Raw genomic sequence first — 23062 nt, 5'->3', positions numbered from 1 at the left:
TAAAACTTACAACCAGGCTGGTTAGGGAAAAGATCCGATGCATCATGGGATGTAACTGAAGGAGTCAAATCATCTGCTGAAGACTGCGTCTCCTCTTCCTCTTCCCCCGAAAGCAAATCCTTTGCTATTTGCTCCTTTCGTGGACAATGAAAAGGGAAGGGTTGTTTAAGAATTTCAGTAGATGAATTACTTAATTTTTTTTGTTAATATGCATAATTCTTTCAAGTTTTGTGTATGATCATCTTTTATGTATTTATTTGTACCAGGAAGGAGAACAGTTGGCCCAGGAATCCGAGAGGCCAGAGTAAACTCATCCCAAAGGGACAAGGGCTAATAAACTGCAGCTTAATCCCAACAAGATGGAAGTTGTACTGTACTGTACCTTTTTGTTTGCTGTTCTATCAGTGATCCCTTCTTCCTGCCCAAGGTTTTGTTGCTTTTATAGATTTTTAAAATACGTATATTTTAGCTATGGTTCAAATCAGGAATGTCAAACATTTGTTAGGAGAGCTGGATCTGACACAAATGGGACTTTGTGGGGCTGGACCATACGTGTCATAAAATGTAATCTGAGGTAGTGGAGACACAAGCTTTATAAAGGACACAGACAAACAAAAAATATTATTTCCAAACTTAAAATACAAACATGCTTAAAACTCTTGCAATATTTTGTTTAAAATGGAAAGATGGGGGAATAGTAGGAACTGGCAGTGCAATTTTAAAAATAAAATATCATGAAAAAGCACAAGGATCACAGCAGAAAGTAAAAATATAAAATGCTCTGAGCTTGGGGGAAACAATGAGATGGCACTGCAAGCTCCCCTCCCTCTCGGGATCTACTCAGATTGGCAGTGGCTCTCCGGTGTAATATCCCCCCCTTTGGCTGTGGGTTCCCGAGTTAGAGTACTCACTAAGTCACGTCCATTCAGCAGAGACAAGTTGCATCAACCCTTTATTTGTAAGGACACAACTCCAGGAAGCGTGAGTTTCAGCAGGCTATAGAAATGCTGAAAGTGAAACTATATCCACTCCACTGAAACACACCGCAGCACAGACAAAGTTGCAAGGAAAATGTGGAATGAATTTTCCATTAAGGTCTCTGAGCCCTATCTATCTGGGCACAGAGACGTTACGAGAAGGTCCATTCCACGTTTTCCTTGCAGCTTTGCTTCCTGCTGCAGCTAGCAAAGACAAGGCAGAAAGAGCCAGGAACTAAAAAAGCAGGGAACTTTGTCAGCCTTGGAGCTTCAAAGGGTGAGGACAGGAGGGGAAGGAGGGGGGAGAAAAGAGCCCCATGGGCCTGATTAAAGCCCTGTTCTCCCGTTCTGGCCTGCAGGCTGGACATTTGACACCCATGGTTTAAACAGTTTTGATTATGTATTTTTCTTGGTTTGAATTGTTCTTAAGATGTGATTTTGTTACTCATGATAATAACAAAAATGTCAGGGAGAACAGCTGGCTGAACCTTCCTTCCCAACATGCTCTGTAAAATTTGACTCAGCTGTGCTGGGGGAAGGAGCTGGGACAGAACTACTGGTGAGATGAGTGTTAATTTTCCTTTTCCTAAACTGCTGAGGAGCATTAACTGAGTTTGTTGTGAGAAAGAACTATACGAGTGCTTGAGGCCTGCTGGAGAGGAGTTTCTGATTGTTTCTGTGTGGTTTTTGCCTGGTTTGTTGCTGAGAGAGGAGGGCCTGTTTGCCTGGGGGTTGTTGCTGGCTCCACTCTCTACTGTTGCTCTAGCTATTGAGTCAGAGATGGGGGCTGTGAGCCTTTAAATGGCAAGGCTTCTCCTTGCCTCAGGCTCAGAATGACTCCTGATCATCCTGCTTCTGTGGGTTACCTCTTTTCATGTGCCCTCTTGCTGTGTTAGGTGCACGTCATTCAATGAGGTAGCTTTGTGACTCAGAATGAGCCTTTGGTGCAAGTCAAAGGGTGAGAGTTCAAGGACTCTTGCCCTGTGGCTCTTAGCCTGGAGGTTTGGCCTGAGGGCCAAGTAGGAAGGTGAGTAGCTATTCACAAGTAGTCTTGGGAGGCAAGTTTGGCAGCAGTGTTCCCTCTAAGCTCAGTTAGTGTCAGTTAGCTCACCGTTTTTTAGCCTACAGCTCACACATTTTGTTTTAGCTCAGGAAAGATGGCCCCAGAGCAAACTAATTTATGCAGTAGCCAAATCACTCGCTCACAACTTTAATGCCAGTAGCTCACAAAGTAAAATTTTTGTTCACAGGGATCCACAGCTTAGAGGGAGCATTGTTTGGCAGTGGAGTTTTCAGGGAGGTACTAGATAAACAGAACTAATTTGGGCTGGATCTGAAATTCGAAATGGGATTGCAGCATGGAGCAGAGGCAGTAACATTCAAAGTCTGTGGCATTCTTACCTGTGGGAAACAGCAATTACACCTGCCGCAAGTGCAAGTTGGTAGCTCTACTGGAGCAGATCCAGGGACTTGAGGAACATTTGTTCACACTCCAGTTTATAAGGGAAGGTGAAGACTTCATGCTTGACGTGCTCTTGAAAAGGCAACAGGAAAAGCTACCTCATTGAATGGGGGAGCGCCTAATACAGCAAGAGGGCACATGAAAAGAGATAACCCACAGAAGCAGAATGATCAGGAGTCATTCTGAGCCTCTGCTGCTAAGCAATCGGTTCCAGGATCTCCCCACAGATATTGATTCTGAACCACTGGAACAAGGGCTACTTCCCCAACCTCCGTGAAGCTTGAAGGAAATTTCTCAGGCCTCCATGGAAGAGAGGACTCAAGCTTCTGCCCGCCCCCCCCCGCCCCCCGATACAGGAGAAGATGTGTACTGGTAATTGGGGATTCCCTACTCAGAGGGGTAGAGCCCAAAGTGTGCTGACCAGACTTGTAGTCCCGAGAGGTATGTTGCCTATGGGGTGCACACATCTAGGATGTGACTGTAGGGAGGCTCATCAAGCCCAGGGATTATTATCTTTTCTTGCTGATCCATGTGGGTACAAATGATACTGCCTGGCACAGCACAGAACACATTAAAAAAGACTATGTTGCTCTGTGTCAGTAGGTGAAAGACCTGGGAGGAGCACCAGTTGTGTTTTCATCAGCCCTTCCTGTTGAAGGCCGTGGCTAAGGAAGGGAAAAAATACTGCAGATAAATGACTGGCTACATAAATGGTGTCATCAGGAAAGGCTGGACCATTTGAACAATTAATTATGATTTTGAGATGGAGCTCTTCTATTGGGAGATGGTTTGCACATCACAAAGGTAGGGAAAATGTAGCAAGAGCCTTGTAAACCTAATAAACAAAAATCTTAAGGGGGAGCAAGACAAAAATTCAAAGCCTAGTATGACGCCAATAATGGAGGATAAGAAGACTCAAGTTCCATGGGGAGTGGCACACATGCTAGGTAACATTAACTCGCAGCTAAGTAGAGAGATGTAAACATGGACTCTGATGTCTCTCTACACTAATGCACAGAGTATGGGTAACAAGCAGGAGGAACTGGAAACCCTAATACAGGAAGATGACTATGACATATTTGGCATTGCTAAAACTTGATGAGATGATACTCACAATTGGAATATTAGGATTGAGGGATACAACTCATTTAAAAGGGACAGACAAATAAGGAAGGGCAGAGGAATCACATTATATGTGCAGGAGGTATATACTTGTGAGGAAATAAGTGAATCTGAGCATGGAAGTTCAGTTGAGAGTCTCTGGGTAAGAATAAAAAGAGTAAGAAATAATGGTGCTACTATAGCAGGAGTCTGCTATAGACCACCAAGCCAGGAGGTGGACTTGGATAAGACAATCCTGGAACAGATTGCGAAGTTCTCAAAGAGACGGGACACAGTCGTCACAGGAGATTTCAATTACCCAGATATCTGTTGGAGGTCCAACTCTCCTGAAAAAGAAAGGTCAAACTCCTGACTGGTCATGCTGACACTTCATTTTCAGAAAGTGGAGAGGAAAACAAGGGGATCTGCTATCTTGGCCTTGATTCTCACAAAAAGGGAAGAACTGGTTGACAAGGTGAAAGTAGTGGCACCCTGGGCAGGAGTTACCATGTAGTTTTGGGATTTAGTCTTGGGGAAGGGAAAAGCTGTACATAGTCAAATGTATAGGCAGGAATTCAGGAAAGCAAATTTTGACAACCTTAAAGTTATGCTAGGTAGAATCCCACTGGCCAGATATACTTAAGGAGAAGGGAGTTCAAGATGGTGGGAGTTTCTTAAAAGCAAAATATTGAAGGCACAATCACAAAAGATTTCTATGAAAAGGAAAAATGGGAAGTGCCTAAAAAAGCCAAGGTGGCTCCATAATCAGCTCTCTAAAGATTTGAGAAATAAAAAAGACTCATTTAGGAAATGGAAGGAGGGCCTTATAACCAAATATGAATATAAACAAATAACCAGTGCTTGTAAAAAGAAAGTTAGGTAACCTAAAGCTCAGTATGAGCTGAGGCTAGCAAGAGATGCTAAAAACAACAAAAAAGGGTTCGTTTCTTATGTACGAAGTAAGAAAAAGAGCAAGAACATGGTAGGCCCATTGCGGGGACAGGAATGTGACAATGTAACAGGTGGTGAAGAGAGGGCAGAACTCCTCAATTCCTACTTTTCCTCAGTCTTCTCTTCTGAGGGGAACAGTGCTCAACATAGCAAAACCAGAACATATGATGAGGGTATGAAGTTCCAACCTAGGATCAGCTTATGGTTAGTACATCAACACCTAGTTTCTTTAAATGAAACAAAGTTCTTGGGTCCAGATGAACTGCACTATTAAAAGATATGAAAGATGTAATTTTTGAGCCTCTGCAATTGTTATTGAGAATTCTTGGAGAACAGGTGAGGTGGCAGAAGACTGGAAGTGGGCAAATGTTGTCCCCATCTTCAAGAAGGGTTAAAAGGAGGATCTGGGTAACTACAAACCGGTCAGCTTGACGTTTATACCTGGAAAAGTTTTAGAACAAATAATCAAACAGTCAGTCCTGGAACATTTAGAAAGGATGGCTTTAACTACTAAGAGCCAGCATAGGTTTCTCAAGAACAGGTCATGTCAGATTGACCTTATCTCTTTTTTGGAGAAAGTTACTACCTCACTGGATCAGGGGAATTGCTGTAAGACATTGTTTGTCTTTATTTCAGTACGGCTTTTTCATAAAGAGATTTCCAACATGGTGGGTCTTCCATTGCCTTATTCCCCAGAATTCTTATTATTGGATCTTTGGGCTAATTCAATGATAGATAAAACCATCAAGACCTTTGTCTCAACATTGGTTGCTTCTGCTCGCTCGGTTATTGCCAAGAATTGGAAGTCTCCCACAAGTTCTTAACTTAGACAATGGCACCAGAAACTCTGGAACAATTTTTTGATGGGCAGGATTATTCATAATCCATTTTTGGGGGACTCTTGTGCAGTAATTCCCTTATCAGAGTATGATGAAACATGGACAAATTTTAAGAGTTTTTGTTCAGTAAGAATATAATTCCCTCAATGCAACTAAAGCTAGATGGTTGGTAACTGTGAACATAGGGTTTGTAACAGAGTGTTGATGGTATCCCTGGCTATTATGTTTTAAAGTTTGGTTGTATGTTTTTCTATTTCAGTTAAAAAAATAGAAAAATAAGTACAGCTTTTGATACAGTTCCACATACTATTCTTGTTAACAAATTGGTAAGATGCAGTTTGGGTCCTGATACTGTTAGCTGAATCTGTAACTGGTCGACAGATTGCACCCAAAGAGTGCTTGTGAATGGTTCCTCATCCTCTTGTGACAAGTCGACCTGTCCTGGGACCTATTTTGTTCAATATCTTTATAAATGCTCTGGATGAAGGAATAGAGGGAATGTTTATTAAATGTGTACATGATATTAAATTGGGACAGAGTCAGGATACAAGATGATCTTGACAGGCTGGAAAACTGGACTAAAACAAATAAAATGTATTTTAATAGGGATAAATGTAAAGTACTGCATTTAGGGCTATAGGATGGGGGAGACTTGTCTTGGTAGTAGTATGTGAGAAACGAATTTGTGCGTCTTAGTATACCGAACATGAGTCAGCAGTGTGATGTGGTAGCTAAAAAGACAAATATTATTTTGGGCTGTATCAAAAGAAGTATAGTGTCCAGATCACGCAAAGTGATGGTATTGCTTTGCTCTGGGTTACACCTCACCTAGCATATTGTGTTCAGTTTTGGGCACCACAATTTAAGAAGGATATAGACAAGCTGGAGTATCCAGAGGAGGGTAACTAAGATGGTGAGGGGTCTCTGGAGACCTTCCTATGAGAAAAGGTTGAAGGAGCTGGGTATGTTTCCCCTGGAGAGGAGATGACTGAGAAGATATGATCACCATCTTCAAGTACTTGAAGGGCTGTCATAAAGCAGATGGTGCAGAGTTGTTTTCTATGGCCCCAGGTCAGACCATAACCAACGTGTTGAAATTAAGTCAAAAGAGTTTTTGACTAAACATCAGGAAGAACTTCCTGACAGAGCAGTTCCCCAGTGAAACAGGATTCCTCAGAAGGTGGTGGACTTTCCTTCCTTGGAGGTTTTCAAACAAGATGATAGATGGCCATCTGACAGCAATGCTGATTCTGTAAACTTAGGTAGATCATGAGAGGCACGATGGGTTGCATCAGTGCTTAGTTCTCATGGCCCTTTCTTAGATGCCCAGGGCATGCTGTTCACCACTTTGGGATCAGGCAGGAATTTTTCTCCAGGCAAGTTTGGCCAGAGATTCTGGAGGATTGTTTGTGGGTTTTCTGCCATCTTCTGTGTGAGGAGCCCAGGTCAATGGGGGTGTGGGGGAGGTGCTTGCGATTTTCCTGCATTGTGCAGGGGGTTGGACTAGATGACCCTAGAGGAGCCTTCCAACTCTATGATTCTATGTAAGGAGGCTCCACTGTGCAATCTACCTTATCCCAGTGAAAAAAATGGACTACAAATAACAAATAAATTGATGGCTTGTGTGGCAGTGAAGCGGTAAAACGCAGCACCGTCTTTCCCACTGGATTCTTGAGATTACTTCAGCCAGTTTTCCATGTGGCTCCAGCCTACTTCCCTAAAGGTCCCCCCACCCCCACCATGATCTTCAAGAGGTGCTGCAAGGCCTGCCTGCCTGCCAAGGCTTTTGAGGTGTTTGAATTGGGAGGTGTCTTTTACAGGGGCTTTTGGGATTTGGGGTTTACTATTTTATATTTGGTTTTAACTGCAAATGCTCTTCGCTGTTATTCAGGCGGGCAGTCATGTTGGTCTGAAGCAACAGAACAAAATGCAAGTCCACTCAAGTACCTTTAAGACCCACAAGATTTCATTCTGGGTAGAAGCTTTTGTTTGCACATACACTTCTTCATGCATATGAAGAAGAAGATATTGGAAGATGATATTGGATTTATATCCCGCCCTCCACTCCAAAGAGTCTCAGAGCGGCTCACAATCTCCTTTACCTTCCTCCCCCACAACAGACACCCTGTGAGGTGGGTGGGGCTGGAGAGGGCTCTCACAGCAGCTGCCCTTTCAAGGACAACCTCTGCCAGAGCTATGGCTGACCCAAGGCCATTCCAGCAGGTGCAAGTGGAGGAGTGGGGAATCAAACCCGGTTCTCCCAGATAAGAGTCCGCACACTTAACCACTACACCAAACTGGCATATTAAAGCTTATACCCAGAATTAAACTTTGTGGGTCCTAAAGATGCCATTGGACTCAAACTTTGTTCTTAACTATTACTGTAAGTCACCTTAAACCACAAGAAAAGGCAGGATATAAATGAACCAACCAACCAACCAATTATTAGTAAATAAACCAACCAACCAATTTTAATTAGTTAAAAGGTAAAAAAAAAGAAGCAGCAGCAGCTGACCACTGTTGGCTTGATCACAGCTCACCTCAACCCCTCTTGTGTGGCACAGTATGCAGTGTAACTTTCACTATGTCTTATGTGTTTGCATTGCATTTGTGGTCTGTGTTGATGGACTTGTAAGAGAGCCGTCAAAGTTTTCTTATTGATTCTGGAGAACTCTGGCCTACAGAGGGAATTCTTGGCCCAACAGTGAGCTCACCTTACTGTTATCTGGTGAACTGCTGAGGACACAGCAACACCCACAAATTTATTAGATTGGTTTTAAGACAGTTTAGCAATCCAAGAATCCTAGGAAGTGCAGCTTCTTATGGTGTGCTGAGACATTCTCTCAGAGATCCTGAATTCCTCTCCCCTCCTCAGCCAAGCACAGTTCTCAGATTTTTTTTCCACCTCTAGAGACAAGACTATGGTGCAGATACTCTCTGAGTTTTGCAGAGGATGGGTTGTTGCTATTGATTGTGGGGTCCTGAAATGGATAGCTCAGGGTATTCTGTTCCCATCAGATGTCAGAAACTGCAAGGCTGGCCCTGGTCAGTATTTGGATGGGAGACCTCCAAGGAATACCGGGGTTGTGACGTAGAGGTAGGCAAGAACAGTAGCCACCTCTGAATACCTCTGGCCTAGAAAACCCTATGGGGTTGCCATAAATGGGCTGTGAGTTGACAGGAAAACAGATTAGATAGACAGATTGGGATGATACACAGATTGGGATGATAGACAGATTGGGATGATAGATAAGATACCAGGGCTTTTTCTACATCCATTTCATAAAGGTACAACAGGGGTTCTTGAAGAAAAAACAGGTTTCTTAACTGTAACTGATGATCTTCGAGAGGTCATCTGTGCAGTCCCACACATGGGTTTAGCCGCCAGGACGAACCACGTAGGGTTCGTCCTGGCGGCTAAACCCATGTGTGGGACTGCACAGAGACCACGAAGAAGATCAATCACTTTCAAACATCCTCTGCTTGTGGGGACCCGCTTGCAAAGTAATTCTACCTTACCTTCCCACCTCTCCAATGGAAAATGCAGGAATCTCCCATCAGAGTTAGTGTTAAGTGCTGTATTTTATTCTCTAAGTTTAATATTCTTCAACGTACCACAATACTCAACACCAGGCTTTACTTTATGGTCACTTAGCGACTTATACAGAAGAAAATCCACATTTGCCGCTGAGCGCCCTAGAGATTTCTAGACGCCACAGTTTCAGAGCCACTGCCCCGCAGGCTTCAGAGGCTTGTAAAACAAAAACAAATATGAGAACCAGAAGCAGGAAAGGCTTAGAAGCTGCAAACCACGATTACCTTATCCAGGGTCATGTCTGGAAGGTTGGGCGTGACATCGTTGCTCTCGCTATCCTGCTCCGAGACGGGGTCAGAGGCCTCATAGCCGTAGAGGGCAAGCAGTTCCTCAAATGGCATGTCACTGTTCTAAACGACAGGATCGTAAAGCTCCGTCAGCTAGGGCAGGGATTCCAAACATGGTGCCCCTGGTCCCACGGCACCTGCCAAGCGTGTTCAGAAAGCGGGCAGGCCCAGATCCAGCTTTTGCCAAATTCTGCCTTCTGATTGGAGATTTGACTGGCTGTGCATTTTTTAAAAAAACAGTGATTTGGCAGCTGCTGTCGCTGTTTCATGACTGCGCCCACCCAACGCACTGTGTGAGAATTTCAAAGATGTCCACCCTGACCTGGATAGTCCAGGCAAACCCGATCAAAAAAGTTTGGGACCCCTGAGCTAGGGAGCACACCACAAGAGCCACAGCGGCCAGGGCACACACGGAGATGATCAGGGGTTGTTTTGTAGAAAAACAGGTGGCAGAGCTCATTAGCATAACCCGCCCCCCCCCCAGCCAAAAGCAACCCGATGTAAGAAAGGAGAGCCAGTTTGGTGTAGTGGTTAAGTGTGCGGTCTCTTATCTGGGAGAACCGGGTTTGATTCCCCACTCCTCCACTTGCACCTGCTGGAATGGCCTTGGGTCAGCCAGAGCTCTGGCAGGGGTTGTCCTTGAAAGGGCAGATGCTGTGAGAGCTCTCTCAGCCTCACCCACCTCACAGGGTGTCTGTTGTGGGGGAGGGAGGTAAAGGAGATTGTGAGCCGCTCTGAGACTCTTCGGAGTGGAGGGCGGGATATAAATCCAATATCTTCATCTACCTCACAGGGTGTCTGTTGTGGGGGAGGAAGGTAAAGGAGATTGTGAGCCGCTCTGAGACTCTTTGGAGTGGAGGGCGGGATATAAATCCAATATCTTCATCTACCTCACAGGGTGTCTGTTGTGGCGGGGAGGGAAGGGAAAGGAGATTGCGAGCCCCTCTGATACTCTTCAGAGTGGAGGGCGGGAGATAAATCCAATATCTTCATCTACTTCACAGGGTGTCTGTTGTGGGGGAGGAAGATAAAGGAGATTGTGAGCCACTCAGACTCTTCGGAGTGAAGGGCAGGATACAAATCCAATATCTTCATCTACCTCACAGGGTGTCTGTTGTGGGGGAGGAAGGGAAAGGAGATTGTGAGCCGCTCTGAGACTCTTCGGAGTGGAGGGCGGGATATAAATCCAATATCTTCATCTACCTCACAGGGTGTCTGTTGTGGGGGAGGAAGGGAAAGGAAATTGTGAGCCGCTCTGAGACTCTGTCCTTGAAAGGGCAGCTGCTGTGAGAGCCCTCTCCAGCCCCACCCACCTCACAGGGTGTCTGTTGTGGGGGAGGAAGGGAAAGGAAATTGTGAGCCGCTCTGAGACTCTGTCCTTGAAAGGGCAGCTGCTGTGAGAGCCCTCTCCAGCCCCACCCACCTCACAGGGTGTCTGTTGTGGGGGAGGAAGGGAAAGGAGATTGTGAGCCGCTCTGAGACTCTACGGAGTGGAGGGCGGGATGTAAATCCAATATCTTCATCTACCTCACAGGGTGTCTGTTGTGGGGGAGGAAGGGAAAGGAGATTGTGAGGCGCTCTGAGACTCTTCGGAGTGGAGGGCGGAATATAAATCCAATATCTTCATCTACCTCACAGGGTGTCTGTTGTGGGGGAGGAAGGGAAAGGAGATTGTGAGCCGCTCTGAGACTCTTCAGAGTGGAGGGCGGGATATAAATCCAATATCTTCTTCTCATCAGAAGCTCAGCAGGATGTTGATGGACTTGTAAGTACTTCAGTGGGAGACCCCCAAGGAATATCAAGAGACGAGATGCAGAGGCAGGCGGTATCAGGCCACCTCTCCAAAATATCCTAGCCCCACTAGGGGTTGCCAGAAGTCACCATGACTTCCAGGCATCCAAGCACACACACACACAAATACAAAAAAAAAAATTATCCAAAGGTGCCCACAGGCTCAAAAAAGTTTGGGACCCCTGAGCTAGGGAGCACACCACAAGAGCCACAGCGGCCAGGGCACACACGGAGATGATCAGGGGTTGTTTTATAGAAAAACAGGTGGCAGAGCTCATTAGCATAACCCGCCCCACCCCCCAGCCAAAAGCAACCCGATGTAAGAAAGGAGAGCCCTGGGCAAGTGAGGCCTGTTTGGGCTCGCTAGAGACCCAGTCAGCTCAAGCAGGCCTCACTCGCCTGGGGCTCTCCAGGGCCACCCACCCCCCCCAGTCAAAAGGCCAGCAAGTCACCTGCTGCCTAAAAGCACATAAGAAGTGGAGAAAGGGTGATGTGAACTTCTCCAGGGGTCGATGAGGGCTGCTGGAGGTGTGGCAAAGCTCCCCGTGGCTGGCTGGTTGCCTGCTCTCCTAATCCTGGGATTATTATGCAGCTGCACCTACTATTCAAGGTAGGTGGGGAGGAAGAGGGGGAACCCTCAGAAAAGTTCAAGAGCTGTGCTCCTGCTGAATCTGAGGCCTGGAGATGATACAATAGGCAGTCTGGGCAGTTTGGCCCTTTCCAAGGATGGGACACACCAAGGTCTAAAAAGACAGGGCATCCTAAATAACTTATGGAACTAATTTACCCGGTTTTACACCCTGGTAGTCCAGAATGGGAACTAAAACTCATAGGATACCATCTGAGATTTTTGAAAAAAAAATTAATTCTAGTTTTAATTTATTATGTTGGTTTTTAATTTGTGTACTTTTTTCCAGGCATATGTCTGTACATCGCCCAGAGCCCAGCATAAGCCAGGATGGGGCGATTAATTAACAACAACAACAACAATTTACTCATGGTGTGAGTCTTCTGTCAGACCACTGTCGGAAGCAGCACACTGGGCTAAGTGGTCCCTTGATCTGATCCAGCAATGCAGTTCTTCCAGCCACACATCTCCAAAAGAAATCATAAGCCCCTGCCTGTCACTCGCTCTTCTAAGAATGGCGATAGAGACTCTGAATAAAAACTGAAGACATGAGGGACGGTGGCTCAGGGGCAGAGCATCTGCTTGGGAAGCAGAAGGTCCCAGGTTCAATCCCCGGCATCTCCAAAAAAGGGTCCAGGCAAATAGGTGTGAAAAACCTCAGCTTGAGACCCTGGAGAGCCGCTGCCAGTCTGAGAAGACAATACTGACTTTGATGGACCAAGGGTCTGATTCAGTATAAGGCAGCTTCATATGTTCATATGTACCCCAAATAGTTTACTTCTAAAAATATGCAAGAATCACCTTGCCTCTGACAAACCCAAACTTTTTTCTCACTGTGAGCAACAGTTTCAGGCTGCCTCCTCAAGGGAAGGAGGAAAACACAGAGTGGATACTCATGAAGGGACACAATATCCACCCTCCACAGAGAGGGTAAAGTTCTGTTGTGTGTTTTTCTGCATTAAGCAATGACTGAATGATCCAGACAGACTGGATGTAGACTCAAAGCAGAATCACCTAACCCCTGAGGAGGCTGTCATAAGAGACACTGGATTAGAGCAGTAACTCCTACAGAGGCACACAATGAAATACACAGGCTTTTCTGTGGGAGACTGCATTATGCTCATAAGGAGTGTCTATTTCTCAGAGCATGAAACTGTTCTCAAGGAAAACACTGGTATGCCCCAGCACATGATTGTTCTAAGGACTAGAAACATTTCAGTCACCAAGCCTACATTCTCAGCAGTTTGATACTAAACACAATGATTACCTAAAAAGGAAATGAGTAGGAGAAGAAGCAGAGTTGGTTTTTATACCCCACTTTTCACTACCTGAAAGAGTCTCAGGGTGTCTTACAATCACCTTCCCTTCCACTTCCCACAACAGACACCCAGGGAGGTAAGTGGGGCTGAGAGAGCTCTCACAGAACTGTGACTGACCCACGGTCACCCAGTTAGCTGCATGAGGAATGGGGAATCAAACCCAGTTGTCCACGTTAGAATCCACTGCTCTTAACTACTACACTATGCTGGCACTCGGTGACAAAAAGCCCTTCATATATATTACCTGGGAAGCATTGAAGCTCTTCTCTAGCTCTTCCAATGGCTTTGCTTTTCCGTGTGTGTGCTCCTCCTCCTCTCTCTCTTCCCGCACTCCGTAGTTCTGGGACAGGATCTCAGCCAGGTTGAACCGGTGGTCAGCTGAGCCCATGGGCACCACTGCATGGATTGGAAAGTGCACCATTAGCCAGGTTCAGTCCAAAGAAGGCTCCATTTGTAGCAGGAAAGCTTCTTGGGGAACACTGGGCTGGTCGCTTTGGTATATGGGATCCTGTTTCGCATCGACAACTCTGGAAGGCTTCTGGTGTGTGTGGGGAGGGGGGTGGAGGTGGGAAGGGATTGGGGAAGAGGAAAAAGCAGAAGAGTCTGCAGTTGGGAAGAAGACATTCTGTACCTGCAGTGGTATGAAGGTTCAGTCTCCCAGGGCATAAGTTACAGGCAGGGTATGACACCACCCTTGGACTCTCCCGCCCAAATGAGGCCTTTAAAAAAGAAAATAACGATCAAGACAGACATTCAACTTAATACACCTCTGCCCCAGTGGTACAGATAATTCCCCCCTCTCCCTTAAAGCACAAATGTTAAACAGTCCCTCCTCCAAAAGGCACACGACAATGTTCCTGTGGTCTCCGAGATGATTTTGACATTCCAGGCTTCCCAGGCAACTGTGGACCCAGAGGCTATTTTGAAGCTGGGGACGCAGTGCAGGGAAGAAGACTGAAGACTTCCCAAATGCAGATCAGGCCCAGGTGCACCTTGACAGGACAGAACTCCCCATACATGTGCTATCCAAAGTCCTTTGTTTCACCCCATCCCACCTAGTGACTTTTCATCTTTCCCAACATGGTTGACATTATGCCAGAGAGTTCAGGGGTCCTGCAGCTCCATCAGTGGCCCCTAACATACAGACTTATTTATTTATATATTTAAAGCATTTTTCAGCCACTTTTCTCCTTTGAGGAACTCAAGGAAGCTTACAATATTAAAAACATTACAAAATACACAATAAAAACAACAACGGGGTGATCAAGCAAATTGAATAAATAACAATTATGAAAGCCATAAAAGTCACAGTTTGAAAACTCCAAATAGGACTGCCGGTAACAAACACTAAATCAATAAAAATAATCCGGTCCTAAATAAAACTATCTTCAACTGGCTCCTGAAGATCGACAACGAGGGGGCCAGGCACACCACCCTGGGGTGAGTGTTGCATAATTGTGTGACTTCTACAGAAAAGAAGATGAAGAAGAAGATATTGGATATATATCCCGCCCTCCACTCCGAAGAGTCTCAGAGCGGCTCACAATCTCCTTTATCTTCCTCCCACACAACAGACACCCTGTGAGGTGGGTGGGGCTGGAGAGGGCTCTCACAGCAGCTGCCCTTTCAAGGACAACCTCTGCCAGAGCTATGGCTGACTCAAGGCCATTCCAGCAGGTGCAAGTGGAGGAGTGGGGAATCAAACCCGGTTCTCCCAGATAAGAGTCCGCACACTTAACCACTACACCAAACTGGCTCTCCAAAAGACACTCTCATGTACCCACCAAGCAAGCAGACTTTAATTGGTGGAACAAAGTTTGAGTCCAGTGGCATCAATGAGACAAACGAAGTTTTATGCAATCAATACCTTGAATAAAACTTTGTTGGTCTTAAAGGTGCCCCGGGACACAAACATTGCTCTGTTGCTTCAGACCAACATGGCTGCCCACCTGAATCTATTTTTAACTGGCAGAACTGGCAGGAGGGTGTTTTAATTCCCAGCCAGGAATACATAGGATAAAATAAGACTGGTGGACACCCATGAAGAGGAAAAAGAACTAGTATGTTTTGCACCTTCTTCAAATGAATACATCCAAGAGTTTGAAACGCTGAACTGTTTTGCCGACAGATGTCTCCCCCACACAGACACAACTTCTACGTTTGCATTTCAATTCCGGTCCTTTATTTTCCTTTACAATAGTTTTTACAATTTGGTTGGTGGTGTCATTATTAACTGCTGCTCTGCCAAACTTGGACACCTTTTAGCTTTCTACCCGTCAAGGCTTTATTTCCTTTTCTTAGATGGAAAAAAAAAATCCATGTGCAGTTTTGCACTTTCTGCCTTTCTCCAAAGGCACATTTCCCCCTTATCTTTTTCCCTATCAATCCCACTCCCTCCCTTAGAACTTTCTTCCCATTGTGGCTCTCTCAAGTCCTCTTTCTGACAAAGGATGCAATGGTTACAAACCATCACCTGCGTTCTTCAAATTCAAATGTTCATGCCCACAACTTCCTAGCCTTGATTTTCCTTTCCTTGTTATGTCCTCATCCTTCCTTCCTCACACCTTCATGAGTTTTTTAAAAACTCTGCAATATCATCAGGGCTGTATTATTAAATGACAACCTGACTTTCATAGACTGTATTTCTAGGCAGCGGTTGAGCAACATGACCACTTCTTGGCATTCTCTCAGGGTCCCAAACACCCTGTGTCTTAAAAAACCAAACACGGAGTGCCAAATTTTAAGTGGGAATACCTGTTCATTGCCTACTAGGAAAACTTGCGGAGAACACTATCAACTTAAAGCCAAGAGTTGATGTGTAAAGCAATGCAATAGTCCCCAGTGTCTTATTAGCAAATGAGGATGTATTTTCATTGGAGACCATCTTACCTGCTTGCTGAGAGAATCCACTGGATACCAGGAACTGAGAACACAATCCAAGAGAAATCTCAGGCCTTTCCACGAGGGGATCAAAAGAAAACACTGGTGGTTGGTATGCAGGGCTGGAAAAATCCCAGCACCTGAAATGGTCGCCTGGGTAGTTTGAAAGTTGACAACGATGTCTAGGACTCTGAAATGATGTTCAGTTCAAAGCAGAGTGGTGCACAAAAAATTAATGTTCTTTCATTTACAGAAGTGATGCTATTTTCAAGGAACTGAAAATATTTTTCCCACACGTGGTAATGAGACCTGAAATATGGAAGACAATCAGTTTTAAAACATTTTCAATGACAGCTCCAAGAAATCCAACCGATTCTGTTGGAGTGATTTGGTTGATGCTCTTTATCACAGAAGTAACTGCTATTAGTGAAGCACCATCAGCCCAAACGTGAACATGGAGCCTTGTGCAGGGGTGTCCTTTGAGACCACAGGGACAAGCTAACGCCTGAGTCTGCCAACTTCTTCATCTTCCACTCTGGAGCCTTGAGCGGCTGTTCACAACCACCAGGTGAACCTCAAAGCCCAGGTTGATCCTGACAAGGACTTTAATCAACAGTGGTAATTCCAAATGACACTCAAGTGCTAAAGAATTGTCCTTGCATAGCACACAGTCTGTGGTGCTGATGATGCTCTTGGTAGTCTTCATCACCTTCTAGGTTTCTTTTTAAGGTGACACAAAGCCAGATGGCCACCAAAACCAAAGAGTTACCAGAAACAGGGCTCCATGAAACTCCTTCCCAAGAAAGCGCTGCCTCAATCAACAACTAATAACTCCTTTCCAATGAAAGGAGAAAATTCCACTGATTTCACCACAGAAACACCAGTGGGGAGATTCTGTTCCAGTAGTATTATTTTAGATTATCCAGCAACATGCATAATCATGTTCCTCAAAACAAACAGGCATCAGCCAAACAAAAAAGCACATGTAGGCCCTGAACACATCAATGTGTTTCTAGCTCTACAAGGTGTGCAAGACTCTATTGAGAGTCAAGCTCTATTGAGTCTGCAAGAAGGCTGCCAACTACATCTCATCCTTGAGAGGGAAGAAGGTGGAGCTGATATCAGATCAATCAACCATCTTTTGAATAATTGCAATATGGTTTTCTGCTCAGCCATGGATCCAAAACTGCTTTAGCAGCTCTATTGGTCAATCTTTGTCAGAAGGTAATAGGGGCATACATTTCCCTTTGGATTCAATTGGGCCCCTCAGACACATTTGATCACAATATCCTACTGGATTATCTTCAGGCATCGGCACAGATAAGTGTAATGGAAGGCATCTAGTATCAAACAGATTGTGCACCTTGTGTATAATCAGGATTTGTATTGCAATATTTCCCCCTGACTTTTCTGGGATATATTATTCCATCTTATTTCCACTGTTGTTTTATATAGCGTTGCTGGAAGACACTGGCCCAAGACTAGGAATGAAGATTTATCAATATGCGGACAACACCTAATTATGTTTTTCACTTAAATTGAAACTGCGCATATCAGTCATTTCCATTAACCAGCAGCTGGCAGTTGTGGTAGAACATACAGAGATAAATAAACTGAGACTGGATTCAGACAAGATAGGAAAGGGTCCTGCCGTCCAGAAGGGAACAGCCAGTTGTATACAATGGAGTTTGCCTCCCAGGATTCAGGAGTAATCTTTGGTCTGCTCTTGGGTGGACTGCTGCTAAAGGGGCATTTTACCAAATTCACCTGGTACAACAGCTGCAACAACTACTTAGGAAGACAGGGTCCAGTTACCACTACTCATGCCCCAGTTTGTACTTTGCCAAGGACAGCTCTTGGGAAAGCATTTGGAAGCCACAACTAGTACAAAATGTGACTACCGGCCTAATAATACGAATACACTACCCATGTTATGACAGCCAGTGAGAATACCAGTATCAGACTACATCGCTTTCAAATCCCTACTCTCCTCTGAAATTTGCTCTCATAGCAGCCTAACCTACCTCACAGAAAGATAGCATGAAAGGAAAACCATATCTACCACCATGTACTTCTTAAAAGGTTAAAAATGAAATTTTAAAAATGGCTATGGGACAACCATGTCTTTTTTGGGGGTGTCTCCTTTGGGCATCTCAGTTTCTTCACCCCATGTGAATGCATGGCTGTGGCTGTGTGCTTTAATGCCAAAATGGCCAGACATTGTTCAGGCACTCACTCCATCTGAGACCCAAAACTTTCTAGTGGACATTCTGCCAAACACCTCTCCCCCAGCATATACAGGGCCCTTATTCTCCAAAAGTCTTACGTTACTGGTCCACTTTGCTGGACTACATAAGTTTAGAGTATATTTTCTCATTGCAATGGATTTCCACTATGCATGCCTGTGGCCGTGTGCTTTAATGCCAAAATGGCCAGACATTGTTCAGGCACGCTCATGAAATGTGTTCTCTAGAAGAAGCACCATCAATTTGTTTAGATCTGTAGCTGGCCCATCCCCCCAAAAAATTGCAGTGGAGAACAAGAAATTGGAAAGGATCAGCACACACAACCCAACAAAATAAACTAACTTCAAGTAACAGACAATTTAATCTCACCAATTCTTTCATTCCTGCAAAATCCTTATCATACACAGACTGAGCAGCACTCCAGTCTATTTCTCTTCTCATATTATAGTTTCTCCCATCAGTACAGCCTCTATTTGAACCCCCAAACCCATCCAAGATCCCAACGGTTTGCCCCCACCAAGAGTCCCAACTGAGGTTCAGTTCAGAAGTCTCGCACCCATTAGCCTTCTTGCAAGTCCGAGATGAGCCTCCGCCATTTCATATTTCCATCCGCTTCTGTCCCACCCGTCCCTCTCAGAAGTTCCCATGTATCCTCAGCTATGCCGCAGACAGTTTTTCTTAAAAGTAACAATGATGCCCTATCCCCTTTCTATACAACTCCCCAAACTGTCATGTTTTTCTAGGCATTCTGTGTTTTGTATATTCTTGATGCCCTTTGCAATGCTCCATTATTTCACTTCCACCAAAGTATTCCTGTAGATTATTCTACTGCACAACCATCCAATGTCTTGGCTGGACCCTTTCACCCCAATCATCCTCCATCCTCTCCAAAATGGCAGTTGTTTCGTTCCCTCACCTGCACCCCAAGCATACTTATCACCCACACTCAGATCTCCAGAATCCTTTGTGGCACTGTCTTCACCTGCAGATTGCACACCGATCCTCCATAAAAGTTCTAGTTGCTCTCCCTTTAAGGTCACGACTCTTCATCCTCTGTCCCTGTGCCCCTAAATTCTTGATGCACCCACAGACTCTACGTGCAATTCCCATGTCATTGCTGAGCCCCCTTGAAAAATTCCTGCTGCTGGAAAGTTTCCCAAACTCCAGATGCTTCAAGCCCATCAGCAGCACTCCCCCAAGTCACTGATGATCCCCCCCCTGACTAGCCCTCAAATAGTCACGTAGCTCAACTCAGCCCCCTCGGGGCTCCCCAAACTCTTAGCTGCTTCATGCCCTACAGCAGCAACCTCCCCCACTAAGCCCTCTAATCCCACAGAAGCCGCATATTACACCCTTCACCCCTAAACTCCTTGCAACCCCCCACTGTACCCCCTTCATGCACATCAGCCCCCTTCATGCAACCCCCCACTGTACCCCCTTCATGCACATCAGCACCCACATCAGCATGTTTGCTATGACCCCCCCCCTCAGAGAGAGAGAGAAGTCTCAAATGTATCCCCACAGAAGTCCCCACAGTTCTTCCCCTCTCCTTGCACCCCCAGAGCCCTCGCTGGACCCCCAAGCATCCCTCGTCCCCCAACTCTTCACACCCATCCACACCTGCCCTCCTAAGTCCCACACCTGAGCCGCCCCCTCCACCTTCGCCCCCCCCCCCCCCCCCGCGCTCAGACTTCCCCTCCTCCCAAGACCTCCCCCCCGTTAAAAACAAACGCAGGCCCCATCCCTCTGCCAATATGTCTGGGGGGAGCGACCAAGCCCCCCACTCTTGGGTCCCTCATACACACACTCACCTCCGCCATAGCCGAGAGTGCGAACGGCCGCGGGGGGGGGGGGAGGAGAGCCCCGGATGTGGAGCCGCCCGCGGATTGGCTGGTACGCACGGGAGCTGCTGGGGGGAGGGGAGAGGGGCATGAGGGGCGGAGGGGAGGGGGAGGCACAATGCGGGGCAGGGGGCCGAGAGGGGGGCGGCCCAAGGGGGAGCTGGGGAGGGGGAGCCGAGGTGGGGAGGGGATGTAAAAGGGATGAGGAAATGTGAGGGGCCCCGGCAGAGAGTGGAGGCAAAATGTGAGGGTCTGCGAGGCAGGTGGGGGAGATGTGAAATGAGAAGGGCCGAGGGGAGAGGGCGAGAAGAAACAGGGAGAACTGAGGTGAAAAGTGGGGACGCTGAGGAAAAAATGGCTCCGAGAGGGAGCAAGAGAGGGGAGTTGAGGTACAAATGTGGGGTGGTAAGGGCAGATGGGAAAAGGAATGGTAATGGGAGATATAGGAAGAATATGTGGGTAAGGTCGGGAAAAATTGAGGTTTGGGAGAGACGGCATGAGGGGTTGGAGACTTTAGGGGTAAGCAGGTAGAAGGCGGGGACTGAAGAACAGAGGGGGGGGGAAGTTGAGGTAAAATGGGGGAGAAATGTGGGGAGTTAAAGGGTAGGGGGGTGGCAAGTGCAGAACGAAAGATAAACTATAGGGTGGAAAAAGCCTTGTGAGGAGAATGGTGAAAAGGGAGAGAGTTGAAGGGAAAGGAGATGGGTATAGCCAAACTGAGGAAGGAAGGAGGAGAGGGGTGTGCAGTATAAAAGACAATCCTGGAAGTGAGAAGAAAAGTCAAAGAGGTGGAACAGAAGGGAGAGGAAGCTGAATTCTCTTGCATTGCCAACCCAGCGACCTGTGTAAATTCCTGAGCCAGCTGAGTCCTGCAGTGAAGGGTGTAAATGTCATATGAATGAATCACCCCATAATTTCGTGACTTTTTCTAAAGTATCCAGGGTTGGTCAGTGCCCTAGATGGCAATAGGCACGCACAGCCTGTTTCATAAACCAAGAAGATGGAGTTTTGGCCTATTGGAAGGAAACCACAGGTGAATTGCCTTTCTGACAGGTGCCTTTCCTTCTAATTCAAGATGCATGGATGTAGAAAAACAGTTGCTTATGGGTGAGGTAATGGCATTTGACCCATAAGTGGAATTTCATGTCTTCAGGCAGGCTGGAAGAGCAGAAGGAAGAAATATCCCATCTCTATGGGAGAGCGCACTCAGTGCTGGGTTCCACAATTCAGAAAGGATATTGACATTCTGATGGTGTTCATTCCTGCCCATTCATCAATCTATAATTGCAGAAATCAAGTGGCAACTTTCATTGTGACTGAAGTATTGGAGACCAAATGTCATAAACAGCACACATTGCTTTCCATCATTCAATCACTCAGATACAACACTTATCAGTGCATTCAGTTCACATATTCAGCTATGTCATCAATTGAGGAGAAGTAGCCCCTGGAGAAGGAAGCAGAAGCTGTGTGTGTGCTCAGAGAGAGAGAGAGGCCTGTCTTTGAATTTCTCCTGCAGGAAGCAGCCACAGAGTGCTCTCTCTCTCTCACAGAGGGGGAAGGCAAGAGGCAGGAAGTCAAGAGCCAACTGAGAGTGCTGGGGAAAAGCAAGCTATGGTGCAGCTGAAGTAGCAGCAATGGAAAAGGAAGCAAGAGAAGGAAGTTGCTTGGGGGATTTAAGCCCTGCACGGGCCTGATGCAGCTCATGGGACACATGTTAGACACTCTTGAACTAAAAGATAAAATTGTGCATATACACCTATGTGAAGGATTCTTGATGATGTCCTTGATTAGGAAATGCCAAGCATGGGTGACAAAAGTGATTACTGGAGCATTCTTGATTTTCCAGAGACACATGGGAAAGGAGTGATAAAATCTGTCCCTTTGCCCAGGGATCTATTGGTTCCAGTATTTCACCCAACCACCAGAAGACCTATGAAGAAACAGCTCAACATACTGATAAACCTCAGACCCAGGCTGTAGATATGAGGGGTGCAAGATCCTTTAATGAATCACCTAAATTGGTTGAGGGTCAATAATGAGGAACAGCTACTTTGTTGATGCCACTTTGCCTCTCACGGGATGACTGATTTCAAGAATACGAGGACTAGGGACATACTGGAGGGCACCCTTGGAAATTTTGTATGGATCACGGACATCAAAGGTGTAGATCCGGGGTTTCGAGAGTTCATCAAACTTTGCATTTCTAACAATCCTAGGATGAACTGATTTTCTTGATTGATCTGCAACAAGCCAAAACAGAATAACATGCTGAACTAGAGAAGTTTACAAGAAGTGTTCCTAAAGTTACCAGAACAAAATTGCTCAGTTTCAAGCTTTCAGGACTCTGCTGCCATACAGAATTTATGCTACCTGATGTAAAACCAGGCTTGTCTCCAAAAAACTCTCATGTCAGGATGCCTCATGTTGTAGGGAAGAAATTCTGGCTTGGACCCCAGAGTTTATGCTTCATTCCCCAGTGGTTTGGCAGGGAAACAGCAATTCATACCTAGCAACCCTATGCAACTGTGGATGCATAGAAAGAAATCAAGGAGCTTGCTTCCTGCCTATCAGACCCTGCTTGCCAGATTTGGCACCAAGACTGTGATGGAGGGATGACATCACAGCTTATTTAAAAAAAAATACTTTTGCAGCAGTTCTGCTTAAACTAGTACTTCCATTGATATCAGACATTTCAACTGCTCAAAAAACTTTTCACATTCAGTATCCTTATAGCAGCCATATAAGGCAAGTTGTGTTTTCTTGCCATGGTGAGAGGGAGTGGCTTACATAAGGCCACTGAGCAAGCTCGTGGCCAGGAGATTTGAACTTGGGTCTTTTAAAATATGGCTGGAGACAGGGTTCTGTCCTCCTGCTGCCCTGAGCTAATAATAGGACCCTTTCTCCAACATGAGACAATAGAGGAAGGTGTCACAGTTAGCTGAACAGAGGTGGCAGGATTCTATCTGGGGTGTTCTTTTTAAGAGAATCAAAGGCAATAGAGATTTTCTATGGTTTACACTTTAATTTCTTTTGTCCCACCCGTCTCTGATCAAACAGGTTTTGCAGGTCTTTTAGCGCTTAATGAAAAGCAAGTCATCAATGACCAGATTCCCCAGCCATCTTTCACTTTAGAAGCACCAGT

General features: G+C 45.7%; 1 protein-coding gene across 3 annotated transcripts in view; it reads right to left on the bottom strand.

Moving 5' to 3' along the window:
* Window positions 1-19977, bottom strand: part of MIER2 (MIER family member 2) — a 46104-nt gene extending 26127 nt beyond the window's left edge. For 2 of the 3 annotated variants that reach the window (XM_060232718.1, XM_060232719.1), the window contains exons 1-6: window positions 19888-19977; window positions 15840-15983; window positions 13582-13669; window positions 13195-13346; window positions 9150-9275; window positions 11-134 (exon numbers count right to left, since the gene is read on the bottom strand). In XM_060232718.1, the coding sequence (XP_060088701.1) occupies window positions 11-134; window positions 9150-9275; window positions 13195-13346; window positions 13582-13669; window positions 15840-15983; window positions 19888-19896 (643 nt within the window). In that variant the 5' untranslated portion in view covers window positions 19897-19977. The remainder of the gene's footprint in view (window positions 1-10; window positions 135-9149; window positions 9276-13194; window positions 13347-13581; window positions 13670-15839; window positions 15984-19887) is intronic. The other variant, XM_060232720.1, reaches the window with a different exon arrangement.
* Window positions 19978-23062: the final 3085 nt, after the last annotated feature.

This window comes from Heteronotia binoei, chromosome 2, assembly GCF_032191835.1.
Source record: "Heteronotia binoei isolate CCM8104 ecotype False Entrance Well chromosome 2, APGP_CSIRO_Hbin_v1, whole genome shotgun sequence".
In the NCBI taxonomy this organism is placed as follows: domain Eukaryota; kingdom Metazoa; phylum Chordata; class Lepidosauria; order Squamata; family Gekkonidae; genus Heteronotia; species Heteronotia binoei.
Note: the sequence above shows the minus strand (reverse complement) of the source record. Positions and strands in the feature narration are given on the sequence as shown.